The sequence below is a fragment of the Musca domestica genome, unplaced genomic scaffold, assembly GCF_030504385.1.
Source record: "Musca domestica strain aabys unplaced genomic scaffold, Musca_domestica.polishedcontigs.V.1.1 12, whole genome shotgun sequence".
NCBI lineage: Eukaryota > Metazoa > Arthropoda > Insecta > Diptera > Muscidae > Musca > Musca domestica.
In genome coordinates, this window is record NW_026712155.1 from 10,888,683 (window position 1) to 10,905,929 (window position 17,247).

The following is a 17,247-nucleotide window of genomic DNA, read 5'->3' on the forward strand; positions in this document are numbered from 1 at the left end:
CACTCCTTTTGGTACCTCCCCCACAAAGGGTAAACATTTTTAAAATCCACGAAGCTCATAAAACGCAAAATGACCATTCCTATTAATTCAGACTTGGCACATTTTAATATTTCCATTAACACAAGATCTGTTATAAAGATTGTAGAGATCGGATTATTCCTTCTGGTACCTCCCCCACAAAGGGTCAAAGTTTTGAATAACAAAAACGATCATAAAATCCGAAATAAGCATCGGGTTCTCTTCAAATTACACACATCCCATTATTTCTACTAACACACATTTCTAAAGTGTGTCTTGGCAAATTCTGCTAAAATTGTTTCTAAATAATTAAAATTTTATTACACTTCTTACTACTCCTTCTTTCTCCCCTGGGTTTCCAATATGTGGGTAATATCCCGGTGGAAGCACAAATTTTTGTTTTAAATACATGGCAAAACAATGATTCTACTATGGCCAAAACAATATATCTTGTATTGCAATACCAGATAGAAAATTTCAGGTCGCCGACTGCCGTAGAATCAATGTCCAGCTGGATATTAAGATTTCATTTCAATTAAGATTTTCGTGTATTCTAAACTACAAGCTTACCTCCACATTCAACATGACTTCTTTGAATTACTAAAAGACTTCCATATTTTCAAAATTTTTCTAGCAAGGAAACCTTTTTCATCGAAATTAACCAATTCTTCTAAATCAAAAAATAAATTAAAATTTCAAATGAAATGTAACGTCTCTCTAACCGCAATGTACAACCCTGTTTGACAACTGCCACTCGTTGCCGCCAATTGTTTTCATCCAGCCATGTGGCAACATGAAATTGCCATCGATTATGTTATTATGTTAATCACTCACATTGAATGTCAACATTGTCAAAGAAAAGAAGAAGACTCAAGTAAAAATTACTTACTTACTAATCAGAAGTCGACTTACCTATCCCTATTTCACTTTTGACGTAACTTGTTTTGAAATTGAATAGTCAAAACAGCACAGCAGATATACCGACATAAACCTGATCGGATCGTACCACTGCTAAGAGACGAGAGGGGGTGATTAAAGCTCACCACCAGCAGAGATTCCAAGAGACTGCTGCATAACAACAAAGGGCCAAAGTGAAGAAGATTCAATCAATGGGTTTCTCAACTGTTGATTATTGGTTAAGTTTTTGGCGGCTGTGAGCGACAAGCCTTCAATTTTTATGGATGAGCAAGGCCAGCTAGCTGCAGTCAGGTTGGTTGGTTAGTTAAAGAAAAAGAAAGTTGAGAAAACAAAAAAACAACGTGCTAACATGAATGAAACCCATTGACACTCAAAACCAAAGAGAGGTGCGGTGTAACACAACAGCGCAGCAGACTGAAACTACAAATTCCACCAAAAACGATTTTTAGTATTGAAACAGGTGTTATTGGAAGAGGTTCAAATCGAAATTGTTAAGCGGGCGGACCGACTATGTGATACGGAATCGAAATTTAGTGTTTTGTTTTGATATTCAATTTACAACAACCCCCCCCCCCCCCCCAACCATACTACCCGACCAATGTAGTAGTAGTCCATTGTTGGAATTTCAAAATAAAAGAGCTGAAGCTGAAAACATCGACGACCTGGAATGGATACAATTACAGGCGCTTGAATAACAACAAAGAAATTCGAAAACTTTCATTTATGCACATTGTGGATAATTGCATTTTATGCCAAGTTTTGTTTTTCCTTTATTTTATTATTGTGGGTAAGTCAATGAGACGAATATACACTTAATGTAATCATAGTTGTTTACATCACTGCTGTCCAACCCTCGAAACTAGTTTCATACCCTACACCGCACTGTGTGCCAAGGTTATTATGTTCGTAACATTGTGAAGGGGGGGAGATATAGGTGCCTAGTTACATTTAGAGATCTTCATAGCACTACTTTCCGAGACGATTAATGCATGTCCGTCGTCTCTGTGTGAAGCTATTTTAATATAAGTACAGATCGCATTTAAAGTCTGATAAACATACAGTTTTGCTGGGTTCCTTTGGTTGGCTCCAGGACGAAGACTTTCATTAGCTGACTAGATTATCTACAAAACACTATTTTGAGGGACCATTGAACGTGGAAAGGAGGGTATATTAACTTTGTCATTTCCTTTGTAACATCCCTAAATATTCGTCGTAGACCCCATCAAGCACATATATTCAGAATCAGCATAAAATTCTAAGTTGATTTAACGATGTCCGTCTGTCTGTTGAAATCACGATTCAGAGCACATTATTTGACGTAGAGCTTCAAAATTTGGCAAAACTATTTGTATTGTGTCCATGAAAATGAAATATATCGTTTTGATATAGCCGCCATATAACGGTTCCGCCCGATATTCCCTATTTCGATGATTTTCACCACATTTTTCACCGATTTGTTTAAAAATTATTTTTTGTAGATCATAATGGGCTTTAGCTTCGGTTGGGAAACATTGTATATATAAGTCCACGTTCTTGTATAGCTCCCATATAACGCTACCTTCCGGTATTCGGCATTTTGATGATTTTCACTACATTTTTTCACCGATTTGTTCAAAATTTGGTATTTGTAGGTCATAATGGTTCCTAGCTCCGGTTGCGAATCATTTTATGCATACGTCCACGATTTGGTATAACCCCCATGTAACGGTACCTCCCGATATTCGGAATTTTGACGATTTTTGCCACAATTTTTCACGGATTTGTCTACAAATTGGTATTTGTAATTCGCAATGAATTCAAGCTCCGGTGGCGGAACCTAGTATATATATGGGTCCGCATTTTGGTATAACCCCTATGTAGCGCTACCTCCCGATATTCGGTATTTGCACAATTTTTCACGGATTTGCCCAAAAATTGGTGTTTGTAGTTCGCAATGGGTTCTAGCTCCGGTGGCAAAACATAGTATATCTAGGTAACCCCCCATAACGGTACCTCGCAATATTCGGTATTTTGATGATTTTCGCCACATTTTTTTTAACGGACTTGTCTAAAAATTGGTATTTGTAGATTTGTAGTAGTAGATAATGGGGTTTAGTTCCGGTGGCAGAACATTGAATACTTAGGTCCACTTTTTCCTATAGCGCCCACATAACGATATTCAGTATTTTGATAATCCTAGTCACATTTACCCACAAAATTGTTTCAAATTTGGTATTTAAGAAGATTTGGTTTGATGACAATCCTTGAAGTATAAAATTGTCTATAGAGGTTCCCGTTTTGGTATGGCCTCCCTTATGGAGGTTACTTAGATTACGGCCCGGCCGAACATAAGGTTTTTTCTTGTTAATTAATAACTGACCTAAACTTGTGGATTTTTTCCGATTTGAAAATTTGACCCCCCTCAGTCCAAACTATGCATTCAATAACAATCACATTACTATACCCTGTTTCTTACGCGGATCTCTTTTAAATGTGCATAGTAGTGTATGGTATCACATAATCGACCTCGCCCAACTTTTGTCCTTTCCCAACAGCTTAATTGTATATAATTAAAAATAATGTTTGTGTTTTGTTAGCCAAAGTCGGCGTCACAGTTGTGCTATAATTTTCTATTTAAAAACTAGTGTTGTAATCAAAATCTTTATTTCAAATCAAGATTTGCTTTTCCCCGATAATTATGGCGGTAATTTCCCTCATTAACCTATTGTACCTGCCTGCTAGCGCGTACCGTATCAAAAGACCATATCGAAAGATCTTATTAATTGTTTCCAATTGTCATCCACCAGCAATCACGTATGCCACAAAGATCAAGCGTATGCGCATGCGTGCACATTTTGATTATAGACTTGATTTTGAGATATCAAATAGAAAAACCACCACGATGGTTGGTAATGGTTTCTTACATGTTGGCATGTAAGCTTGAGAAAAGAAAAACAAGATGCTCTCGCAAGGCACGACAAGAAGAAGGTGTGAATGTCAAAATAGTTAGTCAAATATTTAACACTTGTCTCAAGCGACAATAGTGCGTAGAAGCCATCGATTGTTTTTTTTTTATTTGGCATCAGCAGCAACATGAGTCAATACCATAAACTCTTATTGTATTTTCGCAATATTTATGTTTGTGGCAAAAATGTTGAAATAAGAAAACAATATGGACACATTGGGATAGGTATTGATTTTGTTTTGGAATGTTTACAGATTGTTGGTTGGTCATAGATCTCAGCTTGATTTGCATAAATTTAAATTTATGCATTTAATGTTTGTATTTTATGCCCCATCATTTTCGGAGCGGTTTTGTTAAGATTTCAAGGGCAAATATTATAGCAGCCAAATGAAGAAGGAAAAAAAAAATATTTATTTTAAAATTAAAACAGGTATATTTTTAGATGTAGACTTTGTTTGGAGTTTGTTACGATGGTATTCTAAAGGTTGCCTAGTGAAAAGGGGCCCTATTAGGCTTTAATATGAATATGGGGATGAGAGCTGTTAAGTGTATTAGGAAATATTATCTCGATTGTTGTGGTAACATTGATGCAGATATATTCTTGATATATAATAGAAATTAGAGACTTAGAAATAGAAATAGAGATTTATTTTCTTTGGTGACTTATATGGAAATTTGCTAGAGAACATTTTTGTCTTAGACATCATCATTCGAAAATGATGCATTGTAGGGGAATTTGCATAGACTCCCATCGGATACGCCTCTAACCTTAAATCAGTAAGCAGTAAGTTAAAAAGCAGTAAGTTCAGCCGGGCCGAACTTTGAATACCCTCCACCATTTGGAACGAATTTGAAAATTTTCAAAAAATAAAATCCTTAAAAAAATCTGTTGAAATTTTAAAAATACCGAATATAGCCGTTATATTGGGGTCTATACGACGTGGACCTACATAGGCATTGTTTGTCATAAGCCATTACCATATTCAAATTCGAAACTTGAAATAAACGATCATTAATGTAGCTTAAATCATCAAAATCGGAGCTGTGCGAACACCTGGACCAACATAGACAGGTTTCTGTCACAGGCTGTAGCATCCATTACGAACTTCAAATACGACATCTCAAACAATTTCGGTTGGTTTTGTACCTAAACTCGTCAAAATACCGAATATAGGGAGGTACTGATATATGGGGCCTATACGAAGACCTGGATCTGCATAGACAATTTTCTGTCATAGGCTGTAGTATCCATTACGAACTTCAAATACTAAATTTGAAACAATTCCGGTGAATAATGTCGCTAAAATCATCAAAATACCGAATGTCGGGAAGTACCTTTATATGGGGGCTATACGAAGACGTGGACATGCACAGACAATTTTCTGTCATAGGCTGTAGTATCCATTACGAACTTCAAATACCAAATTTGAAACAATTCCGGTGAATAATCTCGCTTAAATCATCAAAATACGGAGTACTGAAATGTACCATTATATGGGAGTTATACGAAGGCGTGGACCTGCAAAGACAATTTTCTGTCTTAGGCTGTAGTATCCATTACGAACTTCAAATACCAAATTTGAAACAATTCCGATGAATAATGTCGCTAAAATCATTAAAATACCCAATATAGGGAGGTATGGGGCCTATACGAAGACCTGGACCTGCATAGACAATTTTCTCTCATACGCTGTAGTATCCATTACGAATTTCAAATACCAAATTTAAAACAATTCCGGTGAATAATGTCGCTAAAATCATCAAAATACCGAATATCGGGAGGTACCATTATATTGGGGCTATACGAAGACGTGGACCTGCACAGACAATTTTCTGTCATAGGCTGTAGTATCCATTACGAACTTCAAATACAAAATTTTAAACAATTCCGATGAATAATGTCGCTAAAATCATTAAAATACCCAATATAGGGAGGTACTGATATATGGGGGCTATACGAAGACTTGAACCTGCACAGACAGTTTTCTGTCAAAGGCTGTAGTATCCATTACGAACTTCAAATACCAAATTTGAAACAATTCCGATGAATAATGACGTTAAAATCATCAAAATACCGAATATCGGGAGGTACCATTATATGGGGGCTATACAAAGACGTGGACCTGCACGGACAATTTTCTGTCATAGGCTGTAGTATCCATTACGAACTTCAAATACCAAATTTGAAACACTTCCGATGAATAATGTCGCTAAAATCTTCAAAATACCGAAAAAAAGGGAGGTACTATTATATGGGGGCTATACGATGACGTGAACATGCACGGACAATTTTCTGTCTTAGGCTGTAGTATCCAACACGAACTTCAAATACCAAATTTGAAACAATTCCGCTGCATAATGTCGTTAAAATAATCAAAATACCGAATAAAGGGAGGTACTATTATACGGGGGGCTATACCAAAACGTGGATCTACATGGCCCATTTTCAATACCAAAAGTCCAGCAGACATAATATACATTTGGGTAAAATTTTATCAACCTAAATTTCGTTCGGAAGCTAGAGTGATTTCCACATAGGGACGGAAATCGCTAAATCGACATAGAATTTTATGCTGATCAAGAATGTTTATGTATATTTCGAGGTGTTACGGAATAACAAATTTAGCATAATCTCCATACTATGGTGGAGGGTATAATTTTTTTTTTTTGGGAGGGAGGGGTGTGGAATTTGTTCCCCCTCTATTTTGGTTACTTTGCGATGTACATTTTTCTAACGCCTCTGTATGCGCCTCCGATTTTTAGTTCTGCTTTTTTATAATATGCTGGATTTTTACCAGTAATTATTGAAAAGGGAGGAATCAATGCCCGCTACTCTAAGGGAATATAATGATGGTCCTGCTTCGGTTTCGGTTAGCAAAATTTGAAAAAATTGATGCTATATCCGACATTTTTTGTAAAATGTAAAAAATGGCGTTTTACTTTGTTCGTTTTTTTTATTTCACCCTGTAAATGCAAACTCCTCATATGTAAGGTTTTCTTATGCATTCAATATCTTCTTAGGATCTCTAATCTCTACCTAATCTTTCTGACCCTTTTCTCTTTTTTACATATGTACATGATGATTTATTCAATCCCCATTTTAACAAATATTTTTTGTTTCTTCCCCATTTTTTTTTTGCAGTTTCTCAAACAAAAAAGAAAACAACATTTTCTAAAAAGTAATCATCAAGACTGAGATTTTTGACTCCGATGATCTATACAACAACCTCAAACCTGGCAGTGGCCGTAATGAACTATTACTTCATTCAGTCTCAAAATACCTTGGCGTAACATCTCTGGCGACGTCACAACGCATAACAATACCAACTGAAGCCGAAAGAAACAAACAAACAGACAAGTCGGCACACACACTCGCACTTACACACACACACACACATATTTCATTCAGACATTCAACGACAAGCCAGAAGAAAAGTGAAACTTACAAACCTCAGTTGCGAGTTAATGCTTGCACACAACGCACAAGAAACCAAGCAAACTGCTCCTCCATAAGCTTTAGATAGACGACGACAACAACAAATATACCTTAAAGATGACACCACAAGTGAGTACAACAACAAATGCCACCACCTCAGTGGCAAAGCCAACCTTGGATCAGCCAGCAAAGACTCCAGCCAAAAAACGTACCCACAGCAAAAAGGAACAGTTGCAACAAATCATTGCCGGTGGCTTGGCAGCAGCTATAACACGATCCACATGTCAACCATTCGATGTCTTGAAAATACGTTTCCAACTGCAAGTTGAACCGCTCGGGGTGGATGCAACCTCGGTGGCAGCTAAAAAATCCAAATATATTTCCATAACCCAAGCCGTCAGAACAATATTCAGGGAAGAGGGCCTCATGGCCTTCTGGAAGGGCCATAATCCAGCTCAGGTGCTAAGTGTCATGTATGGCATATCACAATTCTGGACCTACGAACAATTGAGTTTGTTTGCCAAACAAACCGTCTATCTCAAGGATAAACCAAATCTATCCAATTTCATATGTGGTGCCGTGGCCGGCAGTACGGCTGTGATAATTTCAACACCATTAGATGTGATACGCACGCGGCTGATAGCGCAGGATACGAGTAAGGGTTATCGCAATGCCACACGGGCTGTGGCCTCGATAATTCGCAATGAGGGTCCGCGCGGTATGTATCGTGGCCTCTCGTCGGCCCTGCTGCAAATAACACCGTTGATGGGTTCGAATTTTATGTTCTATCGTCTGTTCTCACAATCGGCCTGTAAGATGTTCCATGTGGAAGAGAGAAGGTGAGTGGGGGAATTAAATTGATAAAATTGGAAATATTGAGTAAAAATCATTAATATTTTAAAACACTGAAAAAATAAATTTTCAATTAGAAATTAATATTTTTTTCAAAAAATAATACATTTAATTTAGAGCCTATTTTTGACAAACGAATCGAAAGTGGAAATTTTGAGGAAAAATCATTATTTTTTCAAACACTGAAAAAAATAAATTTTCAATTGAAATTAATTTTCTTTCAAAAACTAATAGATTTAATTTAGGGCCTATTTTTGACAAAGGAATCGAAAGTGGAAATTTTGAGTAAAAATCATTATTTTTTAAAACACTGAAAAAATAAATTTTCAATTGGAAATTAATTTTTTTCAAAAAGTAATAGATTAAAAATAGAGCTTATTTTTGACAAAGGAATCGAAAGTGGAAATTTTGAGTAAAAATCATTATTTTTTAAAACACTGAAAAAATAAATTTTCGGTTGGAAATTAATTTTTTTTTTTTTCAAAAAATAATAGATTTAATTTAGTTCCTATTTTTGACAAAGGAATCGAAAGTGGAAATTTTGAGTAAAAATCATTATTTTTGAAAACAAAAAATTAAATTTAAAATTAACAAGTAAAAAACATTAAGCAAGAGAACATATACAAATCAAACAAAGTAGAACAGAGAAAGCCCGTTAAAAGAGAGCCCCAACATGTCTACAAAGATTTCCTGTAGTTCAGCCCATGGTTCAGCCTCTTCTGAGAAATTTTAATCGATAATCAGCCAATCGATAGTAATGTAAACAATGAATCATCTGTTCAATAACCACAAAAATCCCCGATTTTTTTTCTAGTTGGAAAATAAAAAATTAAAATAAACAAGTCAACAAAAAAACATTAAGTACGGCCGGGCCGAACTTTTAATGCCCCCCACCATTGGGTAAAGAAAACATTTTTATATAAAAGTATCAGAATTCCAATGTGTTCCACCGTAAACTACAAACACCAGTAAGACCGTTTGGACAATTCTGTTAAACTTTTGAAAAAACCGTTAAGTGAATGAGGCCTGCCGGTGAGGGGTCCATACCAAAACCGGAAACCTGCATAGACAATTTTATAATTCAAGGATTTTCATCTACCAAATCTTCTTAAATACCAAATTTGAAACATTTTGTGGGTAAAATACTGAATACCGGTGGGTATTGTCATTTGCGCGCTATAGGAAAACGTGGACCTAGATATTCCATTATTGCCAACGGAGGGAGAATCCATTAAGGACCAATTTTTAGGCAAATCCGTGGGAAAATGTGGCAAAAATTATCAAAATACGCAATATCGGGTGGTACCCTTATATGGGGGCCATACGAAAACGTGGACCTATACAAAAAAAGTTTCGCCACCAGAGCTGGAACCCATTATGACCTACAACTACCAATTTTAAGACAAATTGGTAGAAAAATATGGCAAAAATCATCAAAATGCGCAATATCGGCAGATACCCTTATATGGGGGCTATACGAAAACGTTGACCTATTCATATAATGTTTCGCCACCAGAGCTTGAACCCATCACGACATACAAATACCAATTTTTAGACAAATTCGTGTAAAAATCTGGCAAAAATCATAAAAATAACGAATATAGGGAGGTACCGTTGTATAGCGAATATATCAAAACGTGGACCAATATATCTCATCTTTAATACCAACCATCCTAGACACAATACAAATTGTTGTGCCAAATGTTAAAGCTCTTCATCAAATAATGTGGGCTGTATCGTGATTTCAACCCAGACAGATAGTCGGACGGACAAACTTACATCATTACATCGACCTAGAATTTTATACTGATCATGAATATATATACATTATAGGGTCTACGACGTATATTTAGGGAAGGGAATGCCAAAGTTAATACTGGGTGAGATAAAAAAACTGCAACAAAGTCAAACGCCATAATTTTTACATTTTTTTTTAAATTTTATTGAATGAAAGCAAAAATCTTGGAAATAGCATCCAATTTTAGAATAAGCTTAGATTTGTTGGAATTGGTCACCTTTGGCACGCATTATGACCTTAAAACGGCCAATGGAACCGTCACAAGCTGCCCGAATTTTGCTCTGCGGTATTTTGGCCCATTCCCGGCGAAGCGCTTGCTTGAGGTGATCGACACTTTGGTGTTTTTTTAGTGCCAACTTTGCTTTCCAAAATACTCCAGACACAATAGTCCAACGGATTGGTATCCGGAGATTTTTTGGTGGCCATTGTGCGCTGGAAATGAAGCGAAGAACCTCATTTTGTAACCATTCGCGTGCTGAATGTGATGGTGCTGAGTCCTGTTTGAAATTTCCAAGGTCTGTGGCCAAAATGTTTGCGTGCCCAACGCTTTCACCCTCCAGAATATTTTCGCAATAATATACGTCATTTATTTTGATGCCACGGTCGATTAATACGAGCGGAGAACGACCAACGGCTGTTATGTCGGCCCACACCATCACCATGCCCGGCGCTTGAGTTTTGGCCGCCAACCGAAGGTGCACATTTTCAGCTGACCTCTTTGGAAAGTTAACACGATCATTTTGTATGTTTACAAACTGCTGGACAACGAATGTTTTCCCATCGGAGAAAACCAAATTCGGCAGTTCGCCACTTTCGACCAAGCGAAGCAACTTTTTAGCTCTTTAGAGTCGATTTTTTTTCTGCTGCCGTGTATGTTCTTGTACTTTTTGGAATTTGGAATTTCAATGGCTTTACCCCGAGCTTATTTTTCAATATTTGCCGAATGAAATATTGCGATATGTTCAGTAAACGAGCCATTTTTCGGCCACTGCGACGAGGTGTTCGATGGATGGTGGCTTCTTTACTTTTCGAACCATTTCTGCTGATGTTGCTGTATTCTTCTTTCGTCCACTTCCTCGACGTCGGGCTACGCTACCAGTATTACGGTAACGAGACACCAAAGATTTATTCACATTTAAATGCTGGAGTGCTCTAAGGCTAGCCACTTGTGGTTTTCCAACCAAATATAAATAAATCACACTATCACGCTTGTATTCCATCACGAATAACTATTTTTTTTTTCTGAAAAATTCTCACTAAAATGCTTTCGTACGCCTGTCACAGGGATTATTTTAACAGCCGTCGTACGAGTGGCTTAGAAATTAAACAGCTGTCTGAAGTTGTTTGCAGTTTTTTCATCTCAGCCTGTATATATACTTTATGGGGTCTAATATTTAGAGATGTTCCAAACGGAATAACAAAGTTAATACACCCTCCTTTTCAAAGTGGAGGGTATAAAAATTATTATTATTATTATTCTTTTTTTTAAACTAATAACTTTAATTCAGGGCCTGTTTTAACAAAGGCGAAGGAAAGACACCAATCCAAATATGTTTTCCAAATTTTGAATTGAACTCAAAAATATGAAAAAAAAACTTATTTGGAATTGTGTATTTTGTTCTCTTTCATTTTCATATTGTTATACTGAAATAAAACCTTAACATTATCTTAATTTGCGGGAATTTTTCTTCGGGGAGTTTTATTTATATTTCAAGTAGTTGGAAAAATAGACCTTAAATTTGTTATTTTGAATTGTCCTTTTAACATTTGCAATTATAAATTATAATGTTTCTATAAATAATTTACAATATTCCCTATATTTTTGTCTCTTCACAGTCAACTTCCCACCTGGACTCTGCTGATAATGGGTGCCTCATCGGGAATGCTCTCCAAAACGATTGTCTATCCATTTGATTTGATCAAGAAACGTTTACAAATACAAGGTTTCGAATCGAATCGTCAAACCTTTGGACAAAACATACGCTGTACGGGGGTCTATAGCTGTCTGCGGGAAACCATCAAACAAGAAGGTGTTCGCGGTCTTTACAAAGGTGTTGCTCCCACCCTGCTTAAGTCAAGCTTGACAACAGCTTTGTACTTTAGTATCTATGATAAATTGAAGCAGATACAATGGTTACCAGCTAACAGCAGCAGCAGCACCAAGTCCAGTTAGAACACACACACACTCACATTCAATGTGGTTATTAAACGCCGGATATTTAATAACCGTCACATTTTTTTATTGAAAGACATTTCTAAATTAGTTAAATATACATAATTATATATAATTTTTGTTTTTTTTTATAATTTTATTGTAAATAATTTAGTTAGTACAATTTAAGTTATAAAGAAATGTTGTTGTCTATTTTGATAATTATGATAATTATTATATGCATACATTCGGTTTTCCTTTTTTTGTCGATAAAAAAAAAATATTTTGTAACGATATTATTTTTAAACAAAGAGAAGAAAAATATATATACACTTTTTTCCAAGGAGAACAACAAAATGTGGGATATATTTAAAAAAAATTATTTATTTGTTGTTGGTGTGGTTAAAAACGCAAGTGCTTGACCGCTGTTAGCACGCCAATGTGCCAGCTACCACATAAGCTTTCTTCCTACTAAAGGTTTATTAAATTTAATTTTAAATACCACAAAAAATAAGAGATATTACGAATAATTGTGAAAAAGTCAGAGGGAGAGAGATGGTATGAAATTCTCTTCTGCTCACTTTGTGTAACTGAAAAAGCTCTCTATTTATCTGTTTTGATGTTTACCTTTATATGGTGAGACAAGTAATAGCCAAATATAGTTCCAAACATGTTAAAAAATGTCAGTCTGTTTTGCCGACATCTATATATACCCCCAGCCTTGATTTATGATCATTCAAACTGTTGACCCTTTATGGTGGAGGTTCCGAAGCAATTGGCCAATACTGACCAATTTGTATGTGACATAAGACTGATATAAATATTACAACGTGCCAGATTTGGACTGTTTCGACTACTTCCTATCATTTATGTGAGATATATGCAAATTTTTGGAAAATGTGGAAATATGCGGGCCGAAGTATTCCATTTTTATACTTCATCTAATAGAGATGGGAAAAATTACAAGAAATTCGAACATTTAAATCCAATTAAATATTCATCTTAGGTTTCCGCTTAAGAGAAATATTTAGATATAGCAAGTTATAGAGATTCGCCGCCCTTTTTTACAAGTTATGACAGATATAAGCATTGAAAATTGTGACCCTTTATGGGTGAGGTACCAGAAGGGTTTCGCAGATACATATATCATCTTCACAACAGATCTTGCTTTAGCAAAAATATTTGGATGTGTGAAATTTGAAGCGAGTTGGATGCTTGTTTCGCCTATGTGGGGGGAGAGGTACCAGAGGGAGTGCGCCGATGTATCCCATCTTCACAGCAGATCTTGTGCTAGTAAAAATAATGGGATGTGCAAAATTTGAAGAGAATCAAATGTTTATTTCGGATTTTATGATTTTGTTTGTTATTCAAAATTTTGAACCTTTGTGGAGGAGGTACCCGGAGGAATGGTCCGATCTCTATAATCTTTATAAAAACTCTTGTGTTTATCGAAATATTGAGATGTGCCAAATCTGAATGGAATTTCGTGTTTTATGAGATTCATGAATATTCAAAAATTTGACACTTTTGTGTGGGAGGTACCAGAAGGAGTGGACCGATATATCCCATCTTCACACCAGATATTGGTCTGGTAGAAATATTAGTATACATGAAATATGAAGAGAAACGCATGGTTATTTTGGGATCGTTATGATCGTTTTGGTTTATGAAGGAATGGTCCGATCTTTGTCATCTTTATTACAGATCTTGTGTTTAGAGAAAACAAGTCGAAATGGAATCGGATGTCAATTTCGTGTTATATGAGCTTCATTAATATTCAAAATTTTGACCCTTTGTGGGGAAGATACCAGAAGGAGTGGACCGATATATCCCATCTTTTCGCCAGATATTGTGCTGAAAGAAATATTGGTATGTGTGAAATATGAAGAGAACCGGATGGTTATTTCGGATTTTATGAACGTTTCGGTTACTCAAAATGTTAACCCTTTTTGGGGACGGTACCAGAAGGAATGGTCCGATCTCTACCATCTCTATAACAGATCTTGTGTTGATGAAAATATTGAGATGTGCCAAGTCTGAATGGAATCGGATATTAATTTCGTGTTTTATGAGATTCATGAATATTCAAAAATTTTGACCCTTTGTGTGGGAAGTACCAGAAGGAGTGGACCCATCTTCACATCAGATCTTGAGGTAATAAAAATATTATGATGTGTGTATTCTGATATGTGAATCGGACACTTACATCTCATTTTATACGAGTTATAATTATTCAAAATTTTTCCCTTTGTGGGGAGCCACTTGATGGGGTGAACCGATATTGTTCATTTTCACACCTGACCTAGCACCGATGCAAATAGTTACTTTGAAAATTTTGACATATTGTGTGGGAGGTACCAGAAGGAGTGGACCGATATTGTTCATCTCCGAACTAGATCTAAGTTTGACAATAATATTACGATGTACCAAGTTTGGATGAAATCGGAAACTCCCTTCGAAGGTTATGGTTATGGTGCGCATCAGCCAGATAGACGGAGGGATGGACGGACATTGCTAGATCGACTCCAAATGTCCCGAAACGGATTTGGTCCAAAGAGACCTAGGGTCTGAAACCGTTATTTCGATGAGACACGTTTTGACCGTATCGAGTCATATGGCTGAGCTGATAATAAGGCATTTTAAGACATTTTCTATTACAAAAAGATTGTAATAATTCTAAAATTCTTTCTTTTGTTTTACCCAAAAAACATTTGGTCTGCTCCTCCTTGTTTTTGTGAGGTATATAGAAATGTATCGGCTGTACATGATAAACATATTCCAATGGTATATAATTTAGTGCAGAATCTATTTGTAAAAATTTCAAACGAGATTTTTTGAAATTCTTTGCAATTTCCGGTAGAATAGTTAAAACTGACGATGAATCCTCCGCCGATGAATATATTGTTAAAAATATATCCTTTTTCGAATTGTTTACAAATGATTTGAAATTATTGGCCACACATGATGTGAGGCCTTGTTTTGCCGGTTTCATTTCTGACCATGATTCGGAACGGTAAAGTTTGGTATAATTAAAATAGTATAGATGATAAAATAAAGATGATGGGGTGCGGAAGTTTTCAATTTTGTAAATTCTCTTACAGCGGTCTATTTTGTACAGAATGGTTTTGGTTTTGTGAAATTCTAAATCTGTGTTCAAACATTCTTCTTGATACCATTTGGGATATAGAATATCCAGGTCTTTTATGTTGGCAACGAGGTAATCAATTCCATAACCATGTCTCGCCTTGGAGACATTGTAAATTTGCCGGAGTATGGGAGATTGTAGATGAAGAGGTTTGTGCTCTAAATCCATGAAATAAATTACCATGGAATTTTGAATATTGTGGAAGTTTTGACGTTGCAGAATTTTAAAGGAGTTTTCATAGTTAGCCGCCAGAAATTGTTGGAAACTTTCCATGGTATTGGTAATGTTGGGAGGTAAATGAAATTGCTTGTACCTGGTTTTTGCTAGCAAACTGTGTCGTTGTTTTCGCCCTTCCTGGCCCATGTTGTCCTTCACGAAGGCAATGACTTTTTCCGTTTTATAACTTCTTCCGCTGTAGTGCAGGAAATTCTCCTTATCATCGTGGGCTATGTAAATCAGCTGGGGATAACGATAGCCACTGAACTCAAAGGGTACATAATTTCGCAGGCCATTTAGATAATATGTTTCGATTCCATATTCGGCACACTCTCGGGCAATTTCTTCATAATTGTAACCTCGACCATTGTAGGGTTCAGCGAAATCTTGTAATTCGATGATAAGTAAAATATTCTCTTTTGAATCGGCCACCAATTGTTGGTAATTGTTGTAGACACAAATCTTTAAAAACGTATCTTTATTTCTTATCTCCCTTGGGGGCTGGGATGGAAACAATTTCTCCTCTATTAGGGACTTGCAAACAAGCTGTAGATTCTGTAAACTCTTCTCGTTACACTCTCGATATTCAAAACGTCGCACACGTTGCCTCGCATCTATGGCAAAGATTTGTAAAGCCTCCATTTCGGGTTTATTTAGGGATAAGAAAAAATCCGCTGGATTCTTGTACGGATACATGACATCCAAGTCCATTTGATCACCAACAAAGAATTCAATTTCCCACTTATATATCTGGGCCACCCTAAAGATCAGATCCAACCATTTGCGATGATAAAAACACTTTTCCCGAAAGTGATTGAATGCCAGCACTCTTCGAGTGGATAATTCTTTAAACACCGAACGATCCAATATTTTGATTAGATTGGGACAGTGTTCTCCAAGGTATGCATTTAAATCGACAAAATTTTCTTCCACGGAAGGCTCGTCAGCAGTTGACGTTGGTGATTTATGGTCGGGCTTTTTGTTTTCATCTTCCATACAGATTTGATTAAGGCGAATCAGTTCTTCTTCCATTTAAACATGAATTTCTTTGCACGGAACGAACAGCAGTTTGTTGTCTTCTTGGTCGGCTTTAAATGAGTACTGAAGCGCGTCATTAGCAAATTTGCGGAAAAAAACTCTCTTAATAAAAAGAAGAGAAGAGTAATAAGAAATGAATTTTGCATTCTGTTGTGAAATTCTGAATTGACTTCACAAGCCGAACAGGTTGTGCCCTGCGATTTTAAGGAGAAAAAATTGTTGGAATTTTGGAGTATATTAGATATTTAAAAAAATATTTTTTTTTTAATATTTAAGAAACAAAAAGATCGTGTTTACTTGCCAAAGAGGTCAGCTGAAAATGTGCAACTACGTTTGGCCACCAGAACTCAAGCGCCGGCCATGGTGATGGTGTGGGCCGCCACAACAGCCGATGGTCGCTCTCCGCTCATATTTATCGACCCTGCACCATTTGAAAGCAATTTGCAAAATGGTAGGACCGTATAAAAATGTGTATTCGAAAAAATTTAAAAGTCTTGACTTTTAAGATGATTGGTTAAATTTTTTAAAATATTTATTAAATTTAAAATAGCTATTGTGACAAATGCTAAGTTCTTAAATTTTTCAAAAAAGGGTTTTTCGTAATCATATTTAATAAAAAGTCTGAATTTTACTGAAATGAAATGAAAAAAATTTTAGTGAACATCGATTTAGATTGCAAAGATTTAGTATGCACAGGTTGCCAGTAACGTATACACATCCAAAGAGCAAA

General features: G+C 36.1%; 1 protein-coding gene across 1 annotated transcript; it reads left to right on the top strand.

Annotated features, from left to right (window-relative positions):
* The first annotated feature begins 923 nt into the window (after positions 1-923).
* On the top strand, positions 924-12,374 carry LOC101892268 (mitochondrial thiamine pyrophosphate carrier). The gene is made up of 3 exons (XM_005180720.4): positions 924-1,723; positions 7,023-8,155; positions 11,803-12,374. Exons 2-3 carry the CDS (start codon positions 7,434-7,436, stop codon positions 12,137-12,139), a joined length of 1,059 nt encoding a protein of 352 aa, XP_005180777.1. The 5' UTR covers positions 924-1,723; positions 7,023-7,433; the 3' UTR covers positions 12,140-12,374.
* The last annotated feature ends 4,873 nt before the right edge of the window (positions 12,375-17,247 follow it).